Below are 19,096 nucleotides of genomic sequence, written 5' to 3'. Positions count from 1 at the left end.
ACAGCCCTGGCTGTCCTGGAGCTCACTCTGTAGACCAAGCAGGTCTCGAAATCACATAGATCAGCCTGCCTCTGCCTCCTAAATTCTGGGATTAAAGGTGTGCACCACCACCATCCAGCATTGGAACTCATTATATAGACCAGGCTGGCTTTGAACTTGCAGAGATCTCCCTGCTTCTATAATATAACATTTTGAGGGGTGTAGTCTAATTGCTGTCCCTAGTGTTGTGCCTAGCAAATCTGAGAAGGGCAAAATGATGTAGCCAGATAGTAGAGGTAAGTACCATGGCCAGGCCTGGAGAATAAGGGAAGGCATTGAGGCTTTCCCCTTCTTCCATGGCATTTGCAGCACAAGCTGGGTCACACCTGTCATCTTGCAGGACACATTTGACATCCGGATCCTGATGGCCAAATCTGTCAAGTACACAGTGAACTTCTTAGAAGCCAAAGAAGGCGATTTGCACAGGTACCCATCATCTTTTAGACACCCACGGCCGCTGTACCCCTGCACTCCTCATAGTCATGTACCTGTCACCCCCTGGGCACTCACGGCCAGCTGCTGTCCCCCCAGCTACCCCTCCTCCTCTCCTCACAGTCAGGTTGGGCTTCTACAGCAAGCCCATGCCCTTTGCCTTGCAGGATAGAAATCCCATTCAAATTCCACATGCTGCATTCAGGGCTGGTCCATGGCTTGGCGTTCTGGTTCGATGTTGCTTTTATTGGCTCCATGTAAGTATGGCACTGCTGGGGCTCCCTGCAGCTATGGCCTCCAGGCCTGGCTGTGTCATAACTCCTCAGGTGGCACTTCCTATCCAAAACCCAGGAAGAACTAAGAACTATAGGGGAGGGTTGTGGTTGTGGTTGTCATTTCCTCAGCAGCTACCCTGAGTGCCTGACCCTTATGTGTGTTTGTCTCAGTGCATGGGTGTCAGAGTGAGTAGGCACCCCATGGCCATGGATTGATTGTCCACATGTCTGCCTGTGCCTGCCTGGAATTGAGCCAGTTTTAGCCCTGAGACCCCAGGGGACCATTCAGGGAAAGCCTCTGGGGTAATATTAAGGTATGTGGGGTAGTGGCACAAGTGATGGTGCCAACCTAGTGAAGTACACCCATCTCTTCTTGACAGAATGACCGTGTGGCTGTCCACAGCCCCAACAGAGCCCCTGACCCACTGGTACCAGGTCCGGTGCCTCTTCCAGTCACCGTTGTTTGCCAAGGCTGGAGACACGCTCTCAGGGACATGTCTGCTTATTGCCAACAAAAGGTGCACCCTGCCACCCATCCAGGGCTGATAAAGCAGTGGCACAGGGGCCCACCAGCCCAGCTGTCTCACAGCCACCCTCTCTATCCTCCCCAGACAGAGCTATGACATCAGTATTGTGGCCCAGGTCGACCAGACAGGCTCCAAATCCAGTAATCTGCTGGACCTGAAGAACCCCTTTTTCAGGTAGCAGGGTTCTAGTTGGGGGAGGGTTTCAGGAGCCCCACAGCCCTGCCCACAGTGAATCTCTGCCATAGGTACACGGGCACAACCCCATCACCCCCACCTGGCTCACACTACACATCTCCCTCCGAGAATATGTGGAACACAGGAAGCACCTACAATCTTAGCAGCGGGGTGGCTGTGGCCGGTGAGTCTGAATGCAATTTCCAAACATAGCTGGAGGCCCATGGTGGCAGCCTTGACCCCAGGTCCCCAAAGCTTGCCTTGCCTTACCCTGCCCCTAATACTCCACTTTCTGGTCAGGAATGCCTACTGCCTATGACCTGAGCAGTGTTATTGCCGGCGGCTCTAGTGTCGGTCACAACAACCTGATTCCCTTAGGTGAGTGTCCCCTAAGATCTATGCCATGGCAGGGGAGGACTGGGATGTGCCAGTGGCCAGTTCAATAGCCAGTGCTTGGTCTTCTGCCACCACTGTCGCTGTCATGGTCACCTCTTCCTCTTCCTGGGTACTCTAGCCCTGTGTGCCTCTCCATCTTGATCTGTCACCACTCCATCTGCCCTTCCCACACCAACCACAAGAGTGGAGTGGGCCAGGCAGGCTGGGGGCGGTGACGTCTCCCTCCCTCCTTCTTTCCTCCCTGTCGCTGCACAGCCAACACAGGGATTGTCAATCACACCCACTCCCGGATGGGCTCCATAATGAGCACGGGCATTGTCCAAGGTAACAGGGTAGCGGGGCCGTGGGCGGGGGGCCTCCCGCCTGGCCTGCGCACACGCTCAAGCTACCAGTGGGGGCCAGGCAGGCTTAGGGGTCATGCTGGCTCCTCAGTGCCCATGACCTGCCCCACAGGCTCCTCAGGTGCCCAAGGAGGCAGCGGTGGCTCCAGTGCCCACTATGCAGTCAACAACCAGTTCACCATGGGTGGCCCCGCCATCTCCATGGCCTCACCCATGTCCATCCCAACCAACACCATGCACTACGGGAGCTAGGTGCCTCCAGCTGCAACACCACTGCGCACTGACAGCACCAGGAAACCAAATGAAGTCCACGCCCAGTGCAGCCGGTGGCTGTCCCCCTTGTTCTGGAGAAGCGTGAACACCCGGTCACAGCCCTCTTTGCAATGGGAACTTGGACACTTTTGTACACGATGTCGCCGCTGCCCTCAAGTATCCCCAGCCCACCCTTTGGCCCTGAGCGCGTGTCGCTGCCATGTTTTACATGAGATCCTGTTGGGGCAGCCCTCATCCTGTTCTGCCCTCTCCAACCTGACCTGGCTTTGACATCTACTGGAAGAGGCAAGCTTCCTTCACCCAATCCCACACACACAGCTGCGCCTGACCAGGCAGGAGGAAGCCAGCAGCTGCCACTACAAGACCTGGCAGAACCCATCCCCCAACCCATCCTTGCACCAGCCCCTCACCTGGGGTAGCAGCACAGCCAGCTGGACCTCTTCTTCAACTACCAGGCCACATGGTCACCATGGACGTGACATGCTGCTTTTTTTAATTTTATTTTTTTACGAAAAGAACCAGTGTCAACCCACAGACCCTCTGAGAAACCCGGCTGGCCGGGCCCAGCCAGCAGCCCCTGTCCGTAAGCCCAGAGGTTCTAGGTGAGGGGTGGCCTGTCAAGCCTTCAGGGCAGGCATCACCCCCTCTCACCAAAGGGTTCACCTCACACTTGAATGTACAAAAACACCCAGCTGTCCAAAGGCCTCTAGCCCCTGCTTCCTGCTACTGTCCTGTCCTGAGCCCTGAAGGTCCCCCTTTACCAAAAGCTGGAACAGGCACCCCAAAGGGAAAGTCACCCAGGGCCACTGGGGCAGACAAAAACCTCAAGGATCTGTCACAGAAGGAAGGAGGGCATACTCTCCATGATAGCTAAGATGGGCCTGTGTGTTGCACTCCACATTCATGCTCTACTTCCTCCTCTCAAGACAGCATCCCTGACAAGGGGCCTAGAAGGGACCTCTCCCTCCAGACAGAAAAAGAAGAAAAGAAACAAGTAAGGAAGGGCAGTTTCTCCCCTGCTCCCTTGCCCTAGAGTCTCCACCCACCTCAGTGGCCAGAGCCCAGGCTGGGCCTATGCCTACCATAGGTACTCCTGGCAATGGCTGGATCTGCCCTGTGTCATCCCTGACCTGTCAGGGAAACAGGGCCCACAGGCAGGCTGGAAAACCGGGCTCTTCTGTCCATCAGTAATACTCCCTGCTCGGCTGCCCCTCCCCACCTTTATATAAATTCTCTGGATCACCTTTGCATAGAAAATAAAAGTGTTCGCTTTGTAAGAAAAGCCTGCAAAGTAGCAGGGTGGTCTCCAGGGTCCAAGAATCCTCCAGTCTTCACAGGGAGGATAGGTAGCAGCCCCTTGGGTTTGCCCTGGAAAAGAAGAGACTCCTAGGAGTGGCCCCAGGGGCAAGAAGGTGAACCCTTAGCCACAACAGAAACTGGTCCCTCACCTGCAGGCTTGGCCTTCCTAGAAGGTTGTCATGGACCGGGCTGAGGTGGGCAGCAGGACACTGGGAGATAAAGGTGTGGCTTGCGGTCCTGGTACAACATGTTCCAGAGGCAGTGGCTGGAAGAAGTACAGCTGCAGAGAGATCTCGGGGTGAACGTGTAGTTGGGTGGCAGCAAGCCCCACTCCACAGCCCTGCTGAGGACCACCTGGACCTACCTTACAACCTAGCGCCAAGAGAGCGTGAAGCAGCACTACAACGGACAGCAGGGCTATAGCCACCAGCCTTGTATCCTCTCGGACAACGGGCCACAGTGTGAACACCAGCCCAGCAGATGACAGGGCCAGAGCCAGTGCTCCAAAGAGCCACTGCAGCCACTCCACTGGGATAAGCCATAGGACCTAGTGTGACAAGTATAGCTGGTGACCATACAGGGTGTGCCATGCAGATCCCACCAGTTCCCAGGGCCAAGCCACACTCACCACTGTGGGGATGAAGACAAAGAGTGAGTAGCCATAGACACAAACAGTCTCCAGGAAGGTGTACAACCCCATGTGCTCCCTTGTGCCCTGGCGCCACCGGAGGAAGCCCCACAGTGCCAGTGGCACTAGCCACGCATAGCAGTAGATGGTAACACCTGCTACAGTCACTAGGAATGCAAAGTGGACCGTCATTACATGCCCTGGGGCTCTGGCAGCCAGGAGCTGAGCCCAACCACCTGCTTACCCTTGTGGAACTGGGGGCTGTAGTGGATGGAGGGGTCCCGCCTCTGTGCAAGCACCAAAGTGAGATTGCCAGTAACTGCCAGGACAAAAGCCAAGGTAGCACAGATCCAGAAGGGTCCTGCAAAGGGGACATGGAGTTCCAGGTCCATCAGTCCTAGGAAAGGTAGCTGGCTATGTCCTGTTTCAAGTGTGGTAAAACCCCAGACCCCATTTGACTCTCCAGATCACTGAGGACAGGACCTGCCTCAGGGCCAATCCTGTCTTTCTGGAAATGCCTTCCAAAGTGCCTCAAGCACTTGACTCTTTTCTCTGACAAAGTTCTTTACAGGTAGAAAAGGCTCGGTGCTTTTGCACTGGAGGCAGGATCTTATCCAGATTTGAAGCTTTATGAATGCCATCTTTAGCTGTCCACTCCCAAGTTGCTCCAGTGCCCCAAACTTCACACTTAACATTTGAACTTCACACGGGTGTCCTGAGCCCCTTGACCTGCTCCTCATACCTGCCCAGCTTTTCCTATCTACCCATGGCAACTTGCTCTTGGTGGACTGAGTAGAAAGCCACCCTGGTCTTTCCCACTCCTCTTCACTGTGGGGCATTCTCTAGAACCAACCACTCTGCGGTCACAGCCTCCGCTGTGATGTCTGTACCCTGCCTGTTCTTGCTGCCTTCTACCCTTAATTTCAGCAGTGTGAGAGGAGACCTTAAAAATGCTTCACCAAGATCTCTTCTCACCACAATATGGGACCAGTGTACTCACCCCCTACCTCCCCGGCTGCTCCTTCCACTCCAGTCACCTATGCCACTATGCAGCTCAGTTGTGTTTTCACCATGGGGGTCTAGAAACTTTGCAGGTCCTCTCTAAGCCTCTCTCCACCAATGCCAACAAAACTCATTTGCCTACCCTACTCAGAGGCCTTCCTAACTTTCCTATACCAGGCAGTGATGTCTCATCCTCTGAGCTCTACCTACCACCTTCTGCTTCCTGTCTTGGTGTCTCCCTCAACTAAACACAAATTTTCATTCTTCATGACTGACAGTCCTGCTCAGGGCCTGACACAGCCCCACGTTTGCTGAGTGAATATTCCATTGAGTTAAACATACAGCCTCATTTACCATATAGGTCAGGCCGATTTCTAAGATGGTGCCACACAAAGTTGTGGCCCGGGTGGGGCAGCAGCGAGCCTTTGATCCGGTCCAAGACCTGGAGAGCAAAACCAGGGTCCAGAATGAGAATCCTAGCGTTCTGAGAGGCAGTACCCCTGCTGACTTCTACTGTCTTGCCAGTACGTCCTAACTGAGCAAGCTCAGCTGTCCCCTCCAGGCTATTCATGGAATGTCTCTATGGCTTGAGGTCTTAGCCTCTAGTTTCTGCTGAAATGTCACCACACTCTAAAGGTGGGCTTTTAGGTCTGCCACCTTTCGCTCTACTTTTTAAATTTTTTTAAAATATTTATTATGTATACAATATTCTGTCTGTGTGTATGCCTGCAGGCCAGAAGAGGGCACCAGACCCCATTACAGATGGTTGTGAGCCACCATGTGGTTGCTGGGAATTGAACTCAGGACCTTTGGAAGAGCAGGCAATGCTCTTAACCTCTGAGCCATCTCTCCGGCCCACTTTTAATTTTTTAAGTTTCATTTTATGTGCATTGATGTTTTGCCATGGGTGTGGGGGTCCCCTGGAACTGGAGTTACAGTTGTGAACCATCAAGTGGGTGCTGGAAGTTTAACTCAGGTCCTCTGGAAGAGCAGTCAGTGGTCTTAAACTGCTGAGCAATCTCCTCGGCCCCTCTCTCAACATACTACAGTAAGTAACTTATTGCTCTCCTCCCAGCCACAGTAAGGACAGTCCATAAGTTCTGGGTGTTTTCCCTCCTCCATCTCCAGAATGTGCCCTCTCAGTAGACCTGGGTTATTATCAGAGGCTGGCGTGTGTTCCACATTCATATCTGCTCATTCTACTCATTCATCCCCAGAAGTCTTCCATGACTCCCCATTGCCTTGGGCCAAGACCCAAACTTCAGCTCATTAACAGGGCTTGCATCCAGGCCTCGTGGCGCCTGCTGTGGCCCTAGCTACCCAGGAGCCTGAGACAAGAGAAGCACTCTAAGCCTAGTTGTTCAAGGCCTAACTGGGAAACATACCAAGACACTGGCTTTAAGAGACACACCCACCCACCCCCATCTACTCTGTACCCCACTTTTGCCTTCCAGCCACACCCCACACATATTCCATCCAAATTTAGTGCTTCAAATATAGTGGCTAAACCCAAGCAACTCCCAAGTTCTTGCCACCAATATCCCAGGCTTCACCTGGGAAGTGTCCACATCAAAGAAGCTCTGATAGTAGTCAAACGTCCAGAATCTCGGCTGTGGCTTTTCTTCCTGTAGAAGCTACAAGACACAGACTTTCAGGACCTGCCTGCTCAGCCAGGGTAAAGACAGACAGGGCATGGGATTCCTAAGAGACTCACCGATGTCCTGTCACCCTCTTCCTCCATCTCTTCGGCCCCATAGGCAATACCTGATTCCATAACCACAGCCACGTGCTCTCGTGAAGTCAGTGCATCACTTTGGCTAGTGGTAGCTGCATTTGGGGTCTCTGCCAGAAGATTTGTGGCTTCCTCGAACTCTGCGGACAGAGAATATGGGCACCCGTGTTTGGAGTCTGAAAATTCCTTTGGTCCATTCTCACCAACCTGGGATGGGGTTGCCTCACTACCGTCCCCTAAGGACTGAGTTTCGTTTTGACGCGCATAGGGAAGGCTGTTCCGTCACATTTAGGGTTCAATTTAGTTCCTGGGCAGACTTGAAGGGTCGGATGTACTTCTGAGTTCACAGTGGGAGCAGGGATTGAGTCCGGGACGAACCTCAGGTTCATCCTGGGGTTCTAGCCTACGACAGGAGTAGGAGCTCAGGTCACTTCCGGGCCCCACTCACCATGGAAGGCCAGTTCGTCAGTCGCTGCCATGATTCTTTAGAGGCGTCACCGCATCGCGCTCTGTAGACAAAACTGCATCAGTCCCACATCTCTCCTCAGAACTACTGCTTCTGCCTGGAGTCTAACACGGAGTGAGACCAGCTGCACGCCAGGGCTCTGCAGGCACACCCCCGCCCTCCTCACCTAAATCCACCTAAGCTGGCGTGGCCTGTGCTCCGTGCGCGTGCGTGCGGCCAGCCTCTCCGTCAGAGTCCACCCTTCCCCACGCAACGGCAACATCCGGCGCTAGTCCGTCGCCTAGAGGTTTCCAGTGAGAAACTACTTCCGGTATTTTACGCTTGCGCAGGAGGCAATTTCCAGCCCTTTTCATTCCGATGTTTTGCATTTCCACTTGGCCAACGGACTGCAGGAAAAGGATGGCGACAGCCGCTATGAGGAGATTCTGGTCCAGTGGGCGCAGTGAAGCGAGTGGTTCCGCGACGGTGGCGGCAAAGCCAGGGATGTGGGCGCGACTGGGTGAGTAGTGGCAGAAGGCGGCAGGGTGGGTGGCCCGAGTGACTGAATCACTGTCGCTGCAGCGCTTCTTTCCCTCAGGCACTTGGGCCCGCGCGCTGCTGCGAGATTACGCCGAGGCGTGCGGAGACGCGGCGGCCGCTGCCCGTGCCCGACCGGGCCGCGCGGCCGTGTATGTGGGGCTGCTGGGCGGCGCCGCGGCCTGCTGTGCCCTGGCACCCAGTGAGACGGCCTTCGAGGAGGCCTTGCTCGATGCGTCGGGGTCTCTCTTGCTGCTGGCGCCCACCACGCGCAACCGCCACTCGGAAGCGTTTTTGCAACGCCTGCTGTGGCTGAGAGGCCGCGGGCGCCTGCGCCACGTGAACCTGGGACTCTGCTCGCTGGTGTACGAGGCGCCCTTCGATGCCCAGGCCAGCCTCTACCAGGCCCGCTGCCGCTACCTGCAGCCACGCTGGATCGACTTCCCCCGCCGGGTCCTCGACGTGGGCTTCGTGGGCCGTTGGTGGGTCCTGGAGAACCGCATGCGTGATTGCGACATCAACGACGACGAGTTTCTCCACCTGCCTGCACACCTCCGCATCGTCGGACCCCACCAGCTGCACTCTGAGGCCAACGAGAGGCTGTTCGAGGAGAAGTTCAAGCCGGTCGTGCTCACCGATGACCAGGTGGACCAGGCGCTGTGGGAAGAGCAGGTGTTGCAGAAGGAGAGAAAGGATAGACTGGCGCTGAGCAAGGTCGCTTCACTGGTGAAATCCGAGGTTTCCAGATGAAGCCCAAGGAGCCCCCGCATCTCCAGGCTCAGGCAAACTGTTGGCCATGGATGATACAGTGGATGAGATGGAGATGAACTGCACTCACTGTGGTTTTGAGGGACTGCTTCCCCAGTAGCTGAAGCTGATTGAAAGCCTTCCTGGCCTTGGAGATGGAGCACTTGACTGTTCTGTTTAACCACCAGGGCTATGAGTAGGGAGCCTGTTTTGTGTAGCCTGTTGTACCTAGGAATTGTCCTTGAGTGCTTGAGCGCTAGCTTAGCTCAGTCTGGCTTCTGTTCTCAGCACTGCAAAACAAAACAAAAATGAACTTTTGCTTTGGGGTTATTGTTTATTTGATTGGTTTTTGAGACTAGGATTCCCATACGGCCTAGACTGCCCCTGAATACTGCCTGAGCTCCAGTCCACCACAGTGTACGTACGTAGCCCATGCGTAAGTCCTGTTCATGGGGCTACAAAGACATCCTGATTGCCAGTGAGTCCCAAGATGCTAAGATCGTTCACATATTCACATTCTTTTTCGAGTGTTCATAAGAACTTTTAAGGAAGATCTGGCTCTGTTGCCCAGGCTAGTCTAGAGTTAGTGGACCTTCCAGGAGCTGGATAGCTCAATATTCAAGAGTACTGACTGCTCTTCCCTAACGGAGGGGAGAGCCTCGATTCACGTCTCCCCGTCCTCATAGGGTTTCACAAACACCTATAACTCCAGTTCAGGGAATCCGACCTTTCCCTTCTGGATTCCTTGGGCACTAGGCAGGTATGTGTTGTACAGACGTGTGTGCAGACAAAACACACACATTTAAAAAATGATCTTCCTAAACAGCCTTCCAAGGTTGAGACTACAATCGTGTACCACAGTGGCCAACCTCAGATGATTCTTTTTCAGTTGGAGCTGAGATGTGCTTATTTGGGTTTTTGTTTGTTGTGGGTTTTGGTTTGGTTTGAGACAGGGTCTGGAACTGGCTATGAAGAACAGTCTGACCTTCAACTCACAGATAACTGCCTCTGAAATTTGAATTTTGTTTTATTTTTTTGTTTGTTTGTTTGATTTGTCTCTGAGACATGTTCCCACAGCCCAGACCAGCCTCACAATCAGTATGTAGCAAAGGATAACCGAATGATCCTCTTGACTACATGTCCCAAATGGAGGGTGAAGTGTTTCTGTTGTATCATTGTTGAATACATTTCATTTGTCTTGTGCTAGTAGACAAGCCCTGTACCCCTAGTCTTCTTGGGGTTTTTTGTTTTGATAATTTCTTTATGTAGTCCTTGAGGCCCTTCGACTTAGCTTCTTGCTCTCTTTTTTTCCCCCCCTCCAGTTTTTCAAGGTAATGTTTTTCTGTAGCTTTGGAACCTGGCCTGGAACTAGCTCTTGTAGACCACTCTGCCTCCCAAGTGCTGGGATTAAAGGTGTGCACCACCCCACTGACGTAGCTTCTCTTAACTAGTAATGTTGTATACTGTCAATATAGGAGGTAGGTATGGAGGGGAGCAGATTTTACTGTCTGTGTATGGCAGCAATTGGAAGCATGGCAGAAGGCTGGAGTGTATTCTCCTCCCACAGCCTACATGTAGTCATATGTCATCACATTGCAGTGACCCTGGAAACAGTTCTGTGGAAAGGAACAAGTTGGGACACACAGGCTGAATCTGACAAGGTTCTAGTAATCCATCTCAAGCTAACATTAGGAAAGCAAGTCTGCCAATGTCCAGTGCACTGTGACTAGTCAGTAGAAGCAGGGCCATCCTTGCTTTGCGTTTGTCTGTGGTGCCCGCACTTCACTACCCGCAGTCCTGGTGCTGTGTGTTTTGCCTCTTTCTTCTATTATCTGATGTACTGACATTGTGGTAGTTCTTTTGTTTGGTTGGGTTTTGTTTTTTTGAGGCAGAATTTCTCTTTGGAAACCTGGCTGTCCTGGCGTATGGTAGTTCTTAAATCCAGATCTGGCTAAATGAGGATGTTAATCCACATCTTAGGGACTGGCAAGGCTGCACCGCAGAAGAAGGCACATTCGGCTAAGCCCAAACACCTGAGTTCATGCCCTGGAACTCACTTGGTAAGATGAGAGAACTAACTCCTCCAAGTTTCCCTGTGACCTCCATGCCCATAAACTGTAATAAAGGTTTCTAAAAAGTTCACATTTTCAGGGCTGGAGAGATGGCTTGGAGGTTAAGAGCACTGGCTTCACTTCCAGATGTCCCGAGTTCAATTCCCAGCAACCACATGGTGGTTCACAACCATCTATAGTGAAATCTGGTGCCCTCTCCTGGCCTGCAGGCACACATGCAGGCAGAACACAGTATACATAATAAACCTTATTTAAAAAAAATTCACATTTTCTCATTTTAGATGTTTTAATTAGCATATTTTAATGATCTGTAATAAGATTCATTAAAGCATTTTTTTTTCCTAAGGGTTTCTCTGTAGCTTTGGAGCCTGTCCTGGAACTAGCTCTTGTAGCCCAGGCTGGCCTTTTACTCCTCTACCTCCTGAGTGCTAGGATTAAAGGTATGCGCCACACTGCCTGGCTAAAGCATTTTCTTATGTGCATATAAAGTATTTTTATTTATTTGCCTTCCATTACTGTCTGTTTCTTCTCTTCCCAGCTAACGTGTGTGTGTGGGGGGGGTATTCTCAGGATGTAATCCTAGCCGGCCTAGAACTTTATGTAGATCAGGCTGGCCTTGAACTAACCTAGAAATACCCTTTACCTCCCTAGAACTAGCACTTCTGTTTGCATGTCTTGTGAGTTTAAACTTGATTACAGATTCCTAGAAGCCTCTGCACTGACTTGGACACTGAGGAAATTGTTCCTCCTTCCTACAGCAGCTGTTACTGACATAAATCTTCATGGTGAGGAGGATGGGCCCTGTCTTGGAGAGTCTTGTCCAGGTGTCACAACTGCCGTGAGTTGAAGACTACAACAGCTAGGGCTGTAGGTGGCTCAGTGGGAAAGACACTTGCCATAAAGCCTGGTGACCTGAGTTTAAGCCTCAAAACTCACTTAATAGAAGGAGATAATTCAGCAGGTTGTTCTCTGAGCTCCACGTGCTTTGTGAGCACATACACGCACACACAAATATTTTTTTTTATTTATTATGTATGCAATATTCTGTCTGCATGTATGCCTGCAGGCCAGAAGAGGGTATCAGGCCTCATTACAGATAGTTGTGAGCCACCATGTAGTTGCTGGGAATTGAACTCAGGACCTTTGGAAGAGCAGGCAATGCTCTTAACCACTGAGCCATCTCTCCAGCCCCCCACAAATATTTTTTAAATGCAACATCCCAAGTCATGCTTGAAAGTTAGTGTTTGACACCACTCTTCGGTATCTCTAACTCTTCTGTTCTTTTTGCCCTTTCTTCCAGTGTTCTGTGAGCCTTGTAAGGGATGAACAAGTCATACATAATTTTAAATTATTTTTATTTTATGTACCTTGGTGTTTTGCATCCCTATATGTCTGCATGAGACTGAAAGATTCATTGGAACTAGAGTTACGGTTAGCTGTGAGCTGCCATGTGGGTACTGAGAATTGAACCCAGGTCCTCTGGAAGAGCAGCCAGTCCTCTGAACCACTGAGCCATTTCTCCAACCCCATACATCCTAATTTTGCAAAGAATAAAATCAACCTTCAGATAGGGGAAGGATGGCTTAGCAGATAAAATACAAGCATGCAGACCTCAGTTCAGATCTCAGCACTCACTGAAAAGCAGTGGGCACAGTTCCATACACTGTAGGCTTGAAGACAGGGATAGATGCCAGGAGCTTGCTGGCCAGCTAGCCTAACTGAAAAAAGAACAGTGTGGGGCAGGCGCATGCCTTTGATCCCAGCATTCAAAGAAAGAGGCAGACTGATCTCTGAGTTCAAGACCAGCTGGTCTATGTAGTGAGACCCTATCTTTTAAGAAAAAGGTTTTAAAAAAGAGGGTGGGGAATGGAGCTGTAAGGCGGTGGTGTAGAGGCAGGCTGATCCTGAGTTCAAGGCCAGCCTGGTCTTCAGAGAAAAGAAAAGAAAAACAGGGTTTCTCTGTGTAATGGCTCTGTCTTAGAACTTACTCTGTTGACCAGGATGGTCTCAAGCTCACTGAAATCTGCCTGGCTTTGAGTCCCAAGTGTTAGAATTAAAGGCATACACTACTGCTGCCCAGCAATGTTTAATTTTTTAAGGTTCATTTTATGTTTTAGTATTTTGCCTGCATTTATGCGTTATGCATGTGGACCACATAAGTGCAGTGCTCAGAGAGGTCAGAAGAGGGCAGCAGATTCCCCAGGTCTGGAGTGGTGAGCTGCTACGTGGGTGCCATGAACTGAACCCAGATCTGCAAGAGTAATGAGTGTTCTTCCACTGAGCCATGTTCCCAGTTTTATATAATTTTTAAAAACCTTTTTATTTTGTTTTCACTTTTTAAAGCCAGCCAACCAACCAAATGCTTCAGTGGGTAAAAATGCTTGCCACTCAAGTCTGATAACCTGAGTTTGATCCCAAAAAGTTGTCCTCTGACCTTCAGTATGGCATGTTCCAGCACTTTTACACAACATAAACAACATACATAATTGAAAAGCTTTCATTAACCAATAAAAGCAACACACAGAAGGACCTCCCACACCAGGGATTTATTAGACTAGCTTATAAGTTCTGTTCTCGAGAACCCTGACTAATAAATACATAGTCAACTTTGGGAAGGGCCTTAAGGCCCACTGATGGCAAGGTGATATGTCTCTCGTGGAAATATTCATTGTTGTATGTATATGTGTTTCACCTGCATGTATGTCTGCACCATGTGTGTCTGGTGCTCACAGAGGTCAGAAGAGGGTGTTGGATCCTCTGCAACTGGAGTTACAGACAGTTGACAGCTGCCAGAGGTTGCCTGGAGTAGAACCTGGGTTCTCTGAAAGAGCAACAAATGCTCTCAACCACTAAGCCAAGTTTTTTAATTTTTTTTTTTTAAGTTTTTCGAGAGAGGGTTTTCTCTGTAGCTTTGGAGCCTGTCCTGGCACTAGCTTTTGTAGACCAGGCTGGCCTCGAACTCACAGAGATCCGCCTGCCTCTGCCTCCCGAGTGCTGGGATTAAAGGCGTGCGCCACCACTGCCCGGCTCTTTTTTAATTTTTAAAACTTTGTTGGTGCGTTTGTGCCACAGTGCACATATGGGAGTCATTTCTCTTTCTATCTTTGCATTAGTTCAGGCATTGAACCCTGGTTGTCAGGATTGCCCAGCAAACACGTTTCCTTCCCCACTCAGCCATCTCAGTGGACCTGACCAGCAGTAGTAGAGAGGTTTGGGGAGCGGCATGCTGGCTAGTGTTTTGTCAGCCTGACACAAGCTAGGATCATTTGGGAAGAGGGGCTCTTGAGTGAGAAAATGCCTCTACAAGATGGCCTGTCAGAAGCCTGTAGTGCTTAATTAGTGATGGATATGGGAAGGGCCACCCCAGTCTGGTGGTCCTGGGTGCTCTGAGAAATCAGGCTAAGCAAGGCAGGGAACAAGCAAGTAAACAGTACTCCATGGCTTCTGCTTCTAATGCCAGGTTCCTGCCCAAATGCCAGGTTCCTACCCTGCTTTAATTACAGCCCTGACTTTTTTGACACTGCAATAAACACTTCCCTTCCCAAATTGCCTTTGGTCGTAGTGTTTTATCACAGCAATAAAAACCTAAACTAATGTGGGCAGTGGTGGCGCACGCCTTTAATCCCAGCACTCGGGAGGCAGAGGCAGGTGGATCTCTGTGAGTTTGAGGCCATCCTGGTCTACAAGAGCTAGTTCCAGGACAGGAATCAAAGCTACAGAGAACCCCCCCCCCAAAAAAAAGAGAAAAAAAAAACTAAGACAGATGCTCAGTGGGTAAGAGCAACTTGCTCTGCAATCGTAAGGACCTGAGTTCAAATCCCTGTCAAGGGAGACAGGACTGCTCAGGCTTGCTCCAGGTTCAGGCTTCAAGGGGATAAGAACGAGTGATAAAGGAGGAAACCTGATGTCCTATGACTTTCCTATGGGTGCACACACCACACATAGACGCACAAGAATGTATGAAAGAGGATTACATAACACCAGCAATGCTCGAAGCCACTTGTGACATCTAACCAGGGTGTGTTTCACGTGAGCTGAAAGGGCTGTGAAGTGGAGTACAGGGGGTAGCATAAACTCATTGGAAACTGTTAGCAGCTAACTATGGAGAGGGCCAACCCAAAAGCTTTGAAGCCGGTTTGGTCGCCATTGACCTCTAAGAGGAGGAAGTTAATGATCACTGTCTCTGTTGTTGTTACACCGGGTCTCACTGTGTAGCCCTGACTGGCTTGAAGCTGGCTGTGTTCCCAGACTAGCCTGGAATTCATTAGAGATTACCTTCCCTCTGCCTCTCAAATGCTGAGATTAAAGGTGTGCGCTGGGGCTGAAGAGTTGGCTCAGTGGCTAAGAACATGTAATCGAGCTATTGTTTGAGAGCTGGGTACCAGCTTTGGTAAAACAATCCATAACTCCAGTTCCAAGGATCTGGATCACTCTCTTCTGGCCTCTGCAGGAACCAGACGTGCACATGGTGCACAGACATACATGTAGGCAAACCACATACATAAACATTTTTAAATAAGTTTAAATAGTGATAAAGCAATGTGCTACTGCACTCTGTATTGTTTTTGTACCCTAGGCTTATCTATGACCTTCAATTTCTGATCCTACTGCCTCCACCTCCAGGGTGCCAGGACTTCAGCTGTGTACCACCATGCCCCATTTTACACAGGACTGGAGATCCAATTCTGTGCACTGTGTATGCTAAGCACTCTCTACCAACACATGCTGATATCAAAACTATTCTGTTTTAACCTTTGTTACATTTATTTATTTATTATGTACATGTCTATTGGTGTGTATGGTGTCGTGGACCAATGTAAGCCTGTGGGAATCAGCTCTGTTTTGTGGGTCCTAGGTGTTGAGCTCAGACTGTCAGGTCAGGCATGGTGGCAAGCGCCTTTACAACATGAACCATCTTTCTGCCTCCCCCTCTTTTAAAGATTTTTTAACTTTTTTATGTGATGAGCATTTTGCCTGTATGTATGTATGTGCACCATTCATGTACTTGTTGCCCAAGGATGTCAGAAGAATACAGTGGATCACCAGGAGTCAGTTGTGAGCTGCCATGTGGGTGCTCGGAACCAAACCTAGGTCCTCTGCAGGAGCAGCCAGTGCTCTTAACTGCCAAGCAGTCCCTCCATCCAGGATGGATGGTCTTTTAAAAAAATATTTATTTAATGTAAGCCGGGCAGTGGTGGTGCACATCTTTAATCACAGCACTTGGGACGCAGAGGCAGGCGGATCTCTGTGAGTTCGAGGCCAACCTGGTCTACAAGAGCTAGTTCCAGGACAGGCTCCAAAGCTACAAAGAAACCCTGTCTCGAAAAACCAACAAAAAAAAATTATTTAGTGTATATGAGTGACCTGTCTTCGCAGACACCAGAAGAGGTAATCAGATCCCATTACAGATGGTTGTGAGCATGTGGGTGCTGGGAATTGAACTCAGGACCTCTGGAAGAACAATCATTGTTCTTAACTGTTGGGCCGTGTCTCCAGGATCCCAGGCAGAATAAGATTGAACCTTAATCTCCTCTTTCTGGGCCAGTCCAGAGCCACCATGTTCCTGCTGTTCTTACACAGCCAGGCAGAGGGCACCAGAGACGCAGTTCACAACTGAGCTGCTTTGTCCAAGCCTGCTGACCTCATGGGAATGGCTTGCGAAGCCCCTGTGCTTTCTGTTGCGGGAAGCACAACAGATGTGAGCTGCTTCATCCTTTTACTGACATTCAGGAATGGTATGTGGTGGCAGAGGTCGGTGCCACGGGGAAGGGCCACCACCATTCCTGTAGCCTGTGTCTTACCTCGTTGGCAAAAGAAGCAAGCCATCTGCTCAGTCCACCTTCCTGTATACTACAGCCTAGACTTCAGACACCACTCGGTGATGCATAGGCCCTGGAGGGGAAGATAGTCCTTAGATTCCAGCTCTGAGGCATCTCCTTGGCCAACTGCTTGCCTTGCACACACCAATGCTGCTTAGCCCAACCAAGTAACATGTGCAGAGTCCGGTCATCCATACCTGCTCTCCATCAAAGCCATGTGCTTTATGAGCCGGCCCCCTGTGCCACCCACCTGACAGGCACAGCTAGCCCTCTGAATCTGTAGGGAGTCAACCACCAGAGATGGAAAACGTCCCATGGGAATAGCTGAAGCTTGCCTAGCATGCAGGGAGTCCCAGCCTCCGGCCTAAGCACCGTTACATGGGTCTAGTCGTGTACAACCTATAATGGCGGCACTTTTCCCTGAGAACTCAGTAGGACTAAAGGGAGGCTCCTTATGCTCAAGGTCATCAACAGCTTTGTGGTGATAAAGTTCAAGACCAGTGGGGCTGAATGGGACCCAGCTTTCACAGAACTGCTAATGTATAGACTCTTTTTTTTTTTTTGAGACAGAATTTCTCTGTGGAACAGTCCTGGCTGTCCTCGAACTTGCTTTGTAGACCAGGCTGGTCTTGAACTCACAGAGAACCCCCTGTCTCTGCCTTCCAAGTGCTGGGATTAAAGGCATGTGCCACCACCACCCAACCCTCATGTCCTATTGTTGTTTCCTTAAAAAGTACAAAGCCAGGCATGGTGGCTAACACCTGTTATCCCAGCCCTGAAGACGCTGAGGCAGGAGGATCATTGTGAGCTTAAAGTCAGCCTGAGCTATGAAACAAGACCCCCGGAGACGATGGCAGTGATGTCAGTGAGAGCATTTGCCTAGCATGCACAAGGCCCTGGCTTCCAATCTATCCAGAAACGATAATGAAATCAATAAAATGGGCCCCTCGTCTTGAAGCTTGTTCTCAGTGGGTTTGCCACTCTGTCATTTCCTTTGTGGTCTCTTCCCCAGCATCTCCTATTAATCAGGTCTCATTAGAGTCTGCTTTGATTCTGGGGAACAAAAAATAGCTGACCATTGGTGACACATGCCTTTAATCCCAGCACCCGGGTGGCAGAAGCAGGCAAATATCTAATATTGAGGTTAGCCTGGTCTACAGAGTGAGTCCCAGGATTTCAGGATAACCAGTGCTACACAGAGAAACCCTGTGTCAAAAAACAAAAAAACCAAACAACAACAACAAAAAAAACAGACTGGGAAAATAAGAGCAGCTAGACGTCTCAGTAGGTGAAGGCGCTTGCTTTGCCAGGTGTGGTGGAGCACACCGTAAGTCCCACTTTAGTCCCAGCACACAGGAAGCAGAGACGGGCAAACTCCTGTGCGTTCAAGACCAGTCAGGCCTATATGAGTGCCAGGCTACCCAGAGCTATATAGGAAGACCCTGTCTGAAAAAAAAAAGAGAAACTTAAACCTCCAAGCATGGCAACCTGAGTTCAATTCCTGGAGCCCTCTCAAAAGTGGAAGGAGAGGAGTCTGAAAAGACAGACCAGGAATTAAGAGCACTGGTTGCTCTTCCAGAAGACCTGGACACAGGCAGCACACACATGGCAACTCAGGTCTCAAGGGATCTAACATGCACACGATGTACAGACACACATGTAGGCAGAATATCCATTCACATAAAGATTAAAAACACTTTTCTTAGAAAAGTGGAGGGGCAGTGGGACATGGTGTCACAAACCTTTAATCCCAGCACTTGGGAGGCAGAGGCAGGCGGGGATCTCCGTGAATTTGAGGCCAGCCTGATCTATAGAGTGAGTTCCAGGACAGCCAGAGCTATATGGAGAAACACTGACTTCAAAACAAAACAAGAAGAAAAAGAAAAGGGGCTGGAGAGATGGCTCAGCAGTTAAGAGCACTGACTGCTCTTCCAGAAGACCTGAGTTCAATTCCCAGCAATCACATGGTGGCTCACATCCATCTGTAATGAGATCTGGTGCCCTCTTTTGGCCTGCAGGCATACATGCAGACAGAACAAAACAATGCATACATAATAAGTAAATAAATCTTAAAGAAAAAACAAAACAATAAGCGTGGAAGGAGTTATCCTCAGACCTCGCACCCAGACCATCACACACACACACACACACACACAGTTTGAAGGTTTGTTTTTGTTAAGATTTGTTTTATGTGAATGGGTATTTTCCTGGATGCACATACGTGTGTGCCACATGTATGCCTGATGCTATGGGTCCCCTAGAACTGGAGCTACAGACAGTTGTCAGCTGCCACATGGTGCTGGGAGTTGAACCTGGGCCCTCTGGAAGAACAGCTCTTAACCACTGAGCCATCTCTCC

The 19,096-nt window shown here is 50.3% G+C and overlaps 3 protein-coding genes across 5 annotated transcripts in view; 2 read left to right on the top strand and 1 right to left on the bottom strand.

The window, feature by feature from the left end:
- Carm1 (coactivator associated arginine methyltransferase 1) overlaps nt 1-3,739 on the top strand; it is a 52,311-nt gene extending 48,572 nt beyond the window's left edge. The window contains exons 9-16 of one of the 3 annotated variants that reach the window (XM_075966619.1): nt 380-465; nt 639-728; nt 1,127-1,264; nt 1,358-1,447; nt 1,519-1,631; nt 1,748-1,825; nt 2,099-2,167; nt 2,297-3,739. In XM_075966619.1, coding sequence (XP_075822734.1) covers nt 380-465; nt 639-728; nt 1,127-1,264; nt 1,358-1,447; nt 1,519-1,631; nt 1,748-1,825; nt 2,099-2,167; nt 2,297-2,436 — 804 coding nt within the window. In that variant the 3' untranslated portion in view covers nt 2,437-3,739. Of the gene's footprint in view, nt 1-379; nt 466-638; nt 729-1,126; nt 1,265-1,357; nt 1,448-1,518; nt 1,632-1,747; nt 1,826-2,098 lie in introns of all 3 variants that reach the window. The other 2 variants (XM_075966620.1, XM_075966618.1) reach the window with 2 other exon arrangements.
- Yipf2 (Yip1 domain family member 2) lies at nt 2,942-7,816 on the bottom strand. The gene is made up of 9 exons (XM_075966621.1): nt 7,567-7,816; nt 7,101-7,258; nt 6,940-7,020; nt 5,741-5,828; nt 4,629-4,745; nt 4,385-4,551; nt 4,121-4,303; nt 3,906-4,036; nt 2,942-3,825 (listed from the first exon to the last, which is right to left on the bottom strand). The coding sequence occupies exons 1-8, from the start codon at nt 7,595-7,597 to the stop codon at nt 3,923-3,925; spliced, it is 939 nt and encodes a 312-aa protein (XP_075822736.1). The 5' UTR covers nt 7,598-7,816; the 3' UTR covers nt 2,942-3,825; nt 3,906-3,922.
- Nucleotides 7,817-7,820: 4 nt separating this feature from the next.
- On the top strand, nt 7,821-11,429 carry Timm29 (translocase of inner mitochondrial membrane 29). Its single transcript, XM_075966622.1, has 2 exons — nt 7,821-8,083; nt 8,162-11,429. Exons 1-2 carry the CDS (start codon nt 7,942-7,944, stop codon nt 8,848-8,850), a joined length of 831 nt encoding a protein of 276 aa, XP_075822737.1. The 5' UTR covers nt 7,821-7,941; the 3' UTR covers nt 8,851-11,429.
- Nucleotides 11,430-19,096: the final 7,667 nt, after the last annotated feature.

This window comes from Microtus pennsylvanicus, chromosome 3 (assembly GCF_037038515.1).
Source record: "Microtus pennsylvanicus isolate mMicPen1 chromosome 3, mMicPen1.hap1, whole genome shotgun sequence".
Lineage (NCBI taxonomy): Eukaryota > Metazoa > Chordata > Mammalia > Rodentia > Cricetidae > Microtus > Microtus pennsylvanicus.
This window is presented reverse-complemented; position numbering and strand designations above follow the sequence as displayed.

Coding starts and splice junctions, on each gene's coding strand:
- Yipf2 (XM_075966621.1), bottom strand. CDS start 7,597: ATGGCAGCGACTGACGAACTGGCCTTCCATG. Junction 5,829..6,939: donor TTGATGTGGACACTTCCCAG/GTGAAGCCTGGG, acceptor TTTGCTCTCCAG/GTCTTGGACCGGATCAAAGG. Junction 4,304..4,384: donor TTGTCTTCATCCCCACAGTG/GTGAGTGTGGCT, acceptor TTGTCACACTAG/GTCCTATGGCTTATCCCAGT.
- Timm29 (XM_075966622.1), top strand. CDS start 7,942: ATGTTTTGCATTTCCACTTGGCCAACGGACTGCAGGAAAAGGATGGCG. Junction 8,084..8,161: donor AGGGATGTGGGCGCGACTGG/GTGAGTAGTGGC, acceptor TCTTTCCCTCAG/GCACTTGGGCCCGCGCGCTG.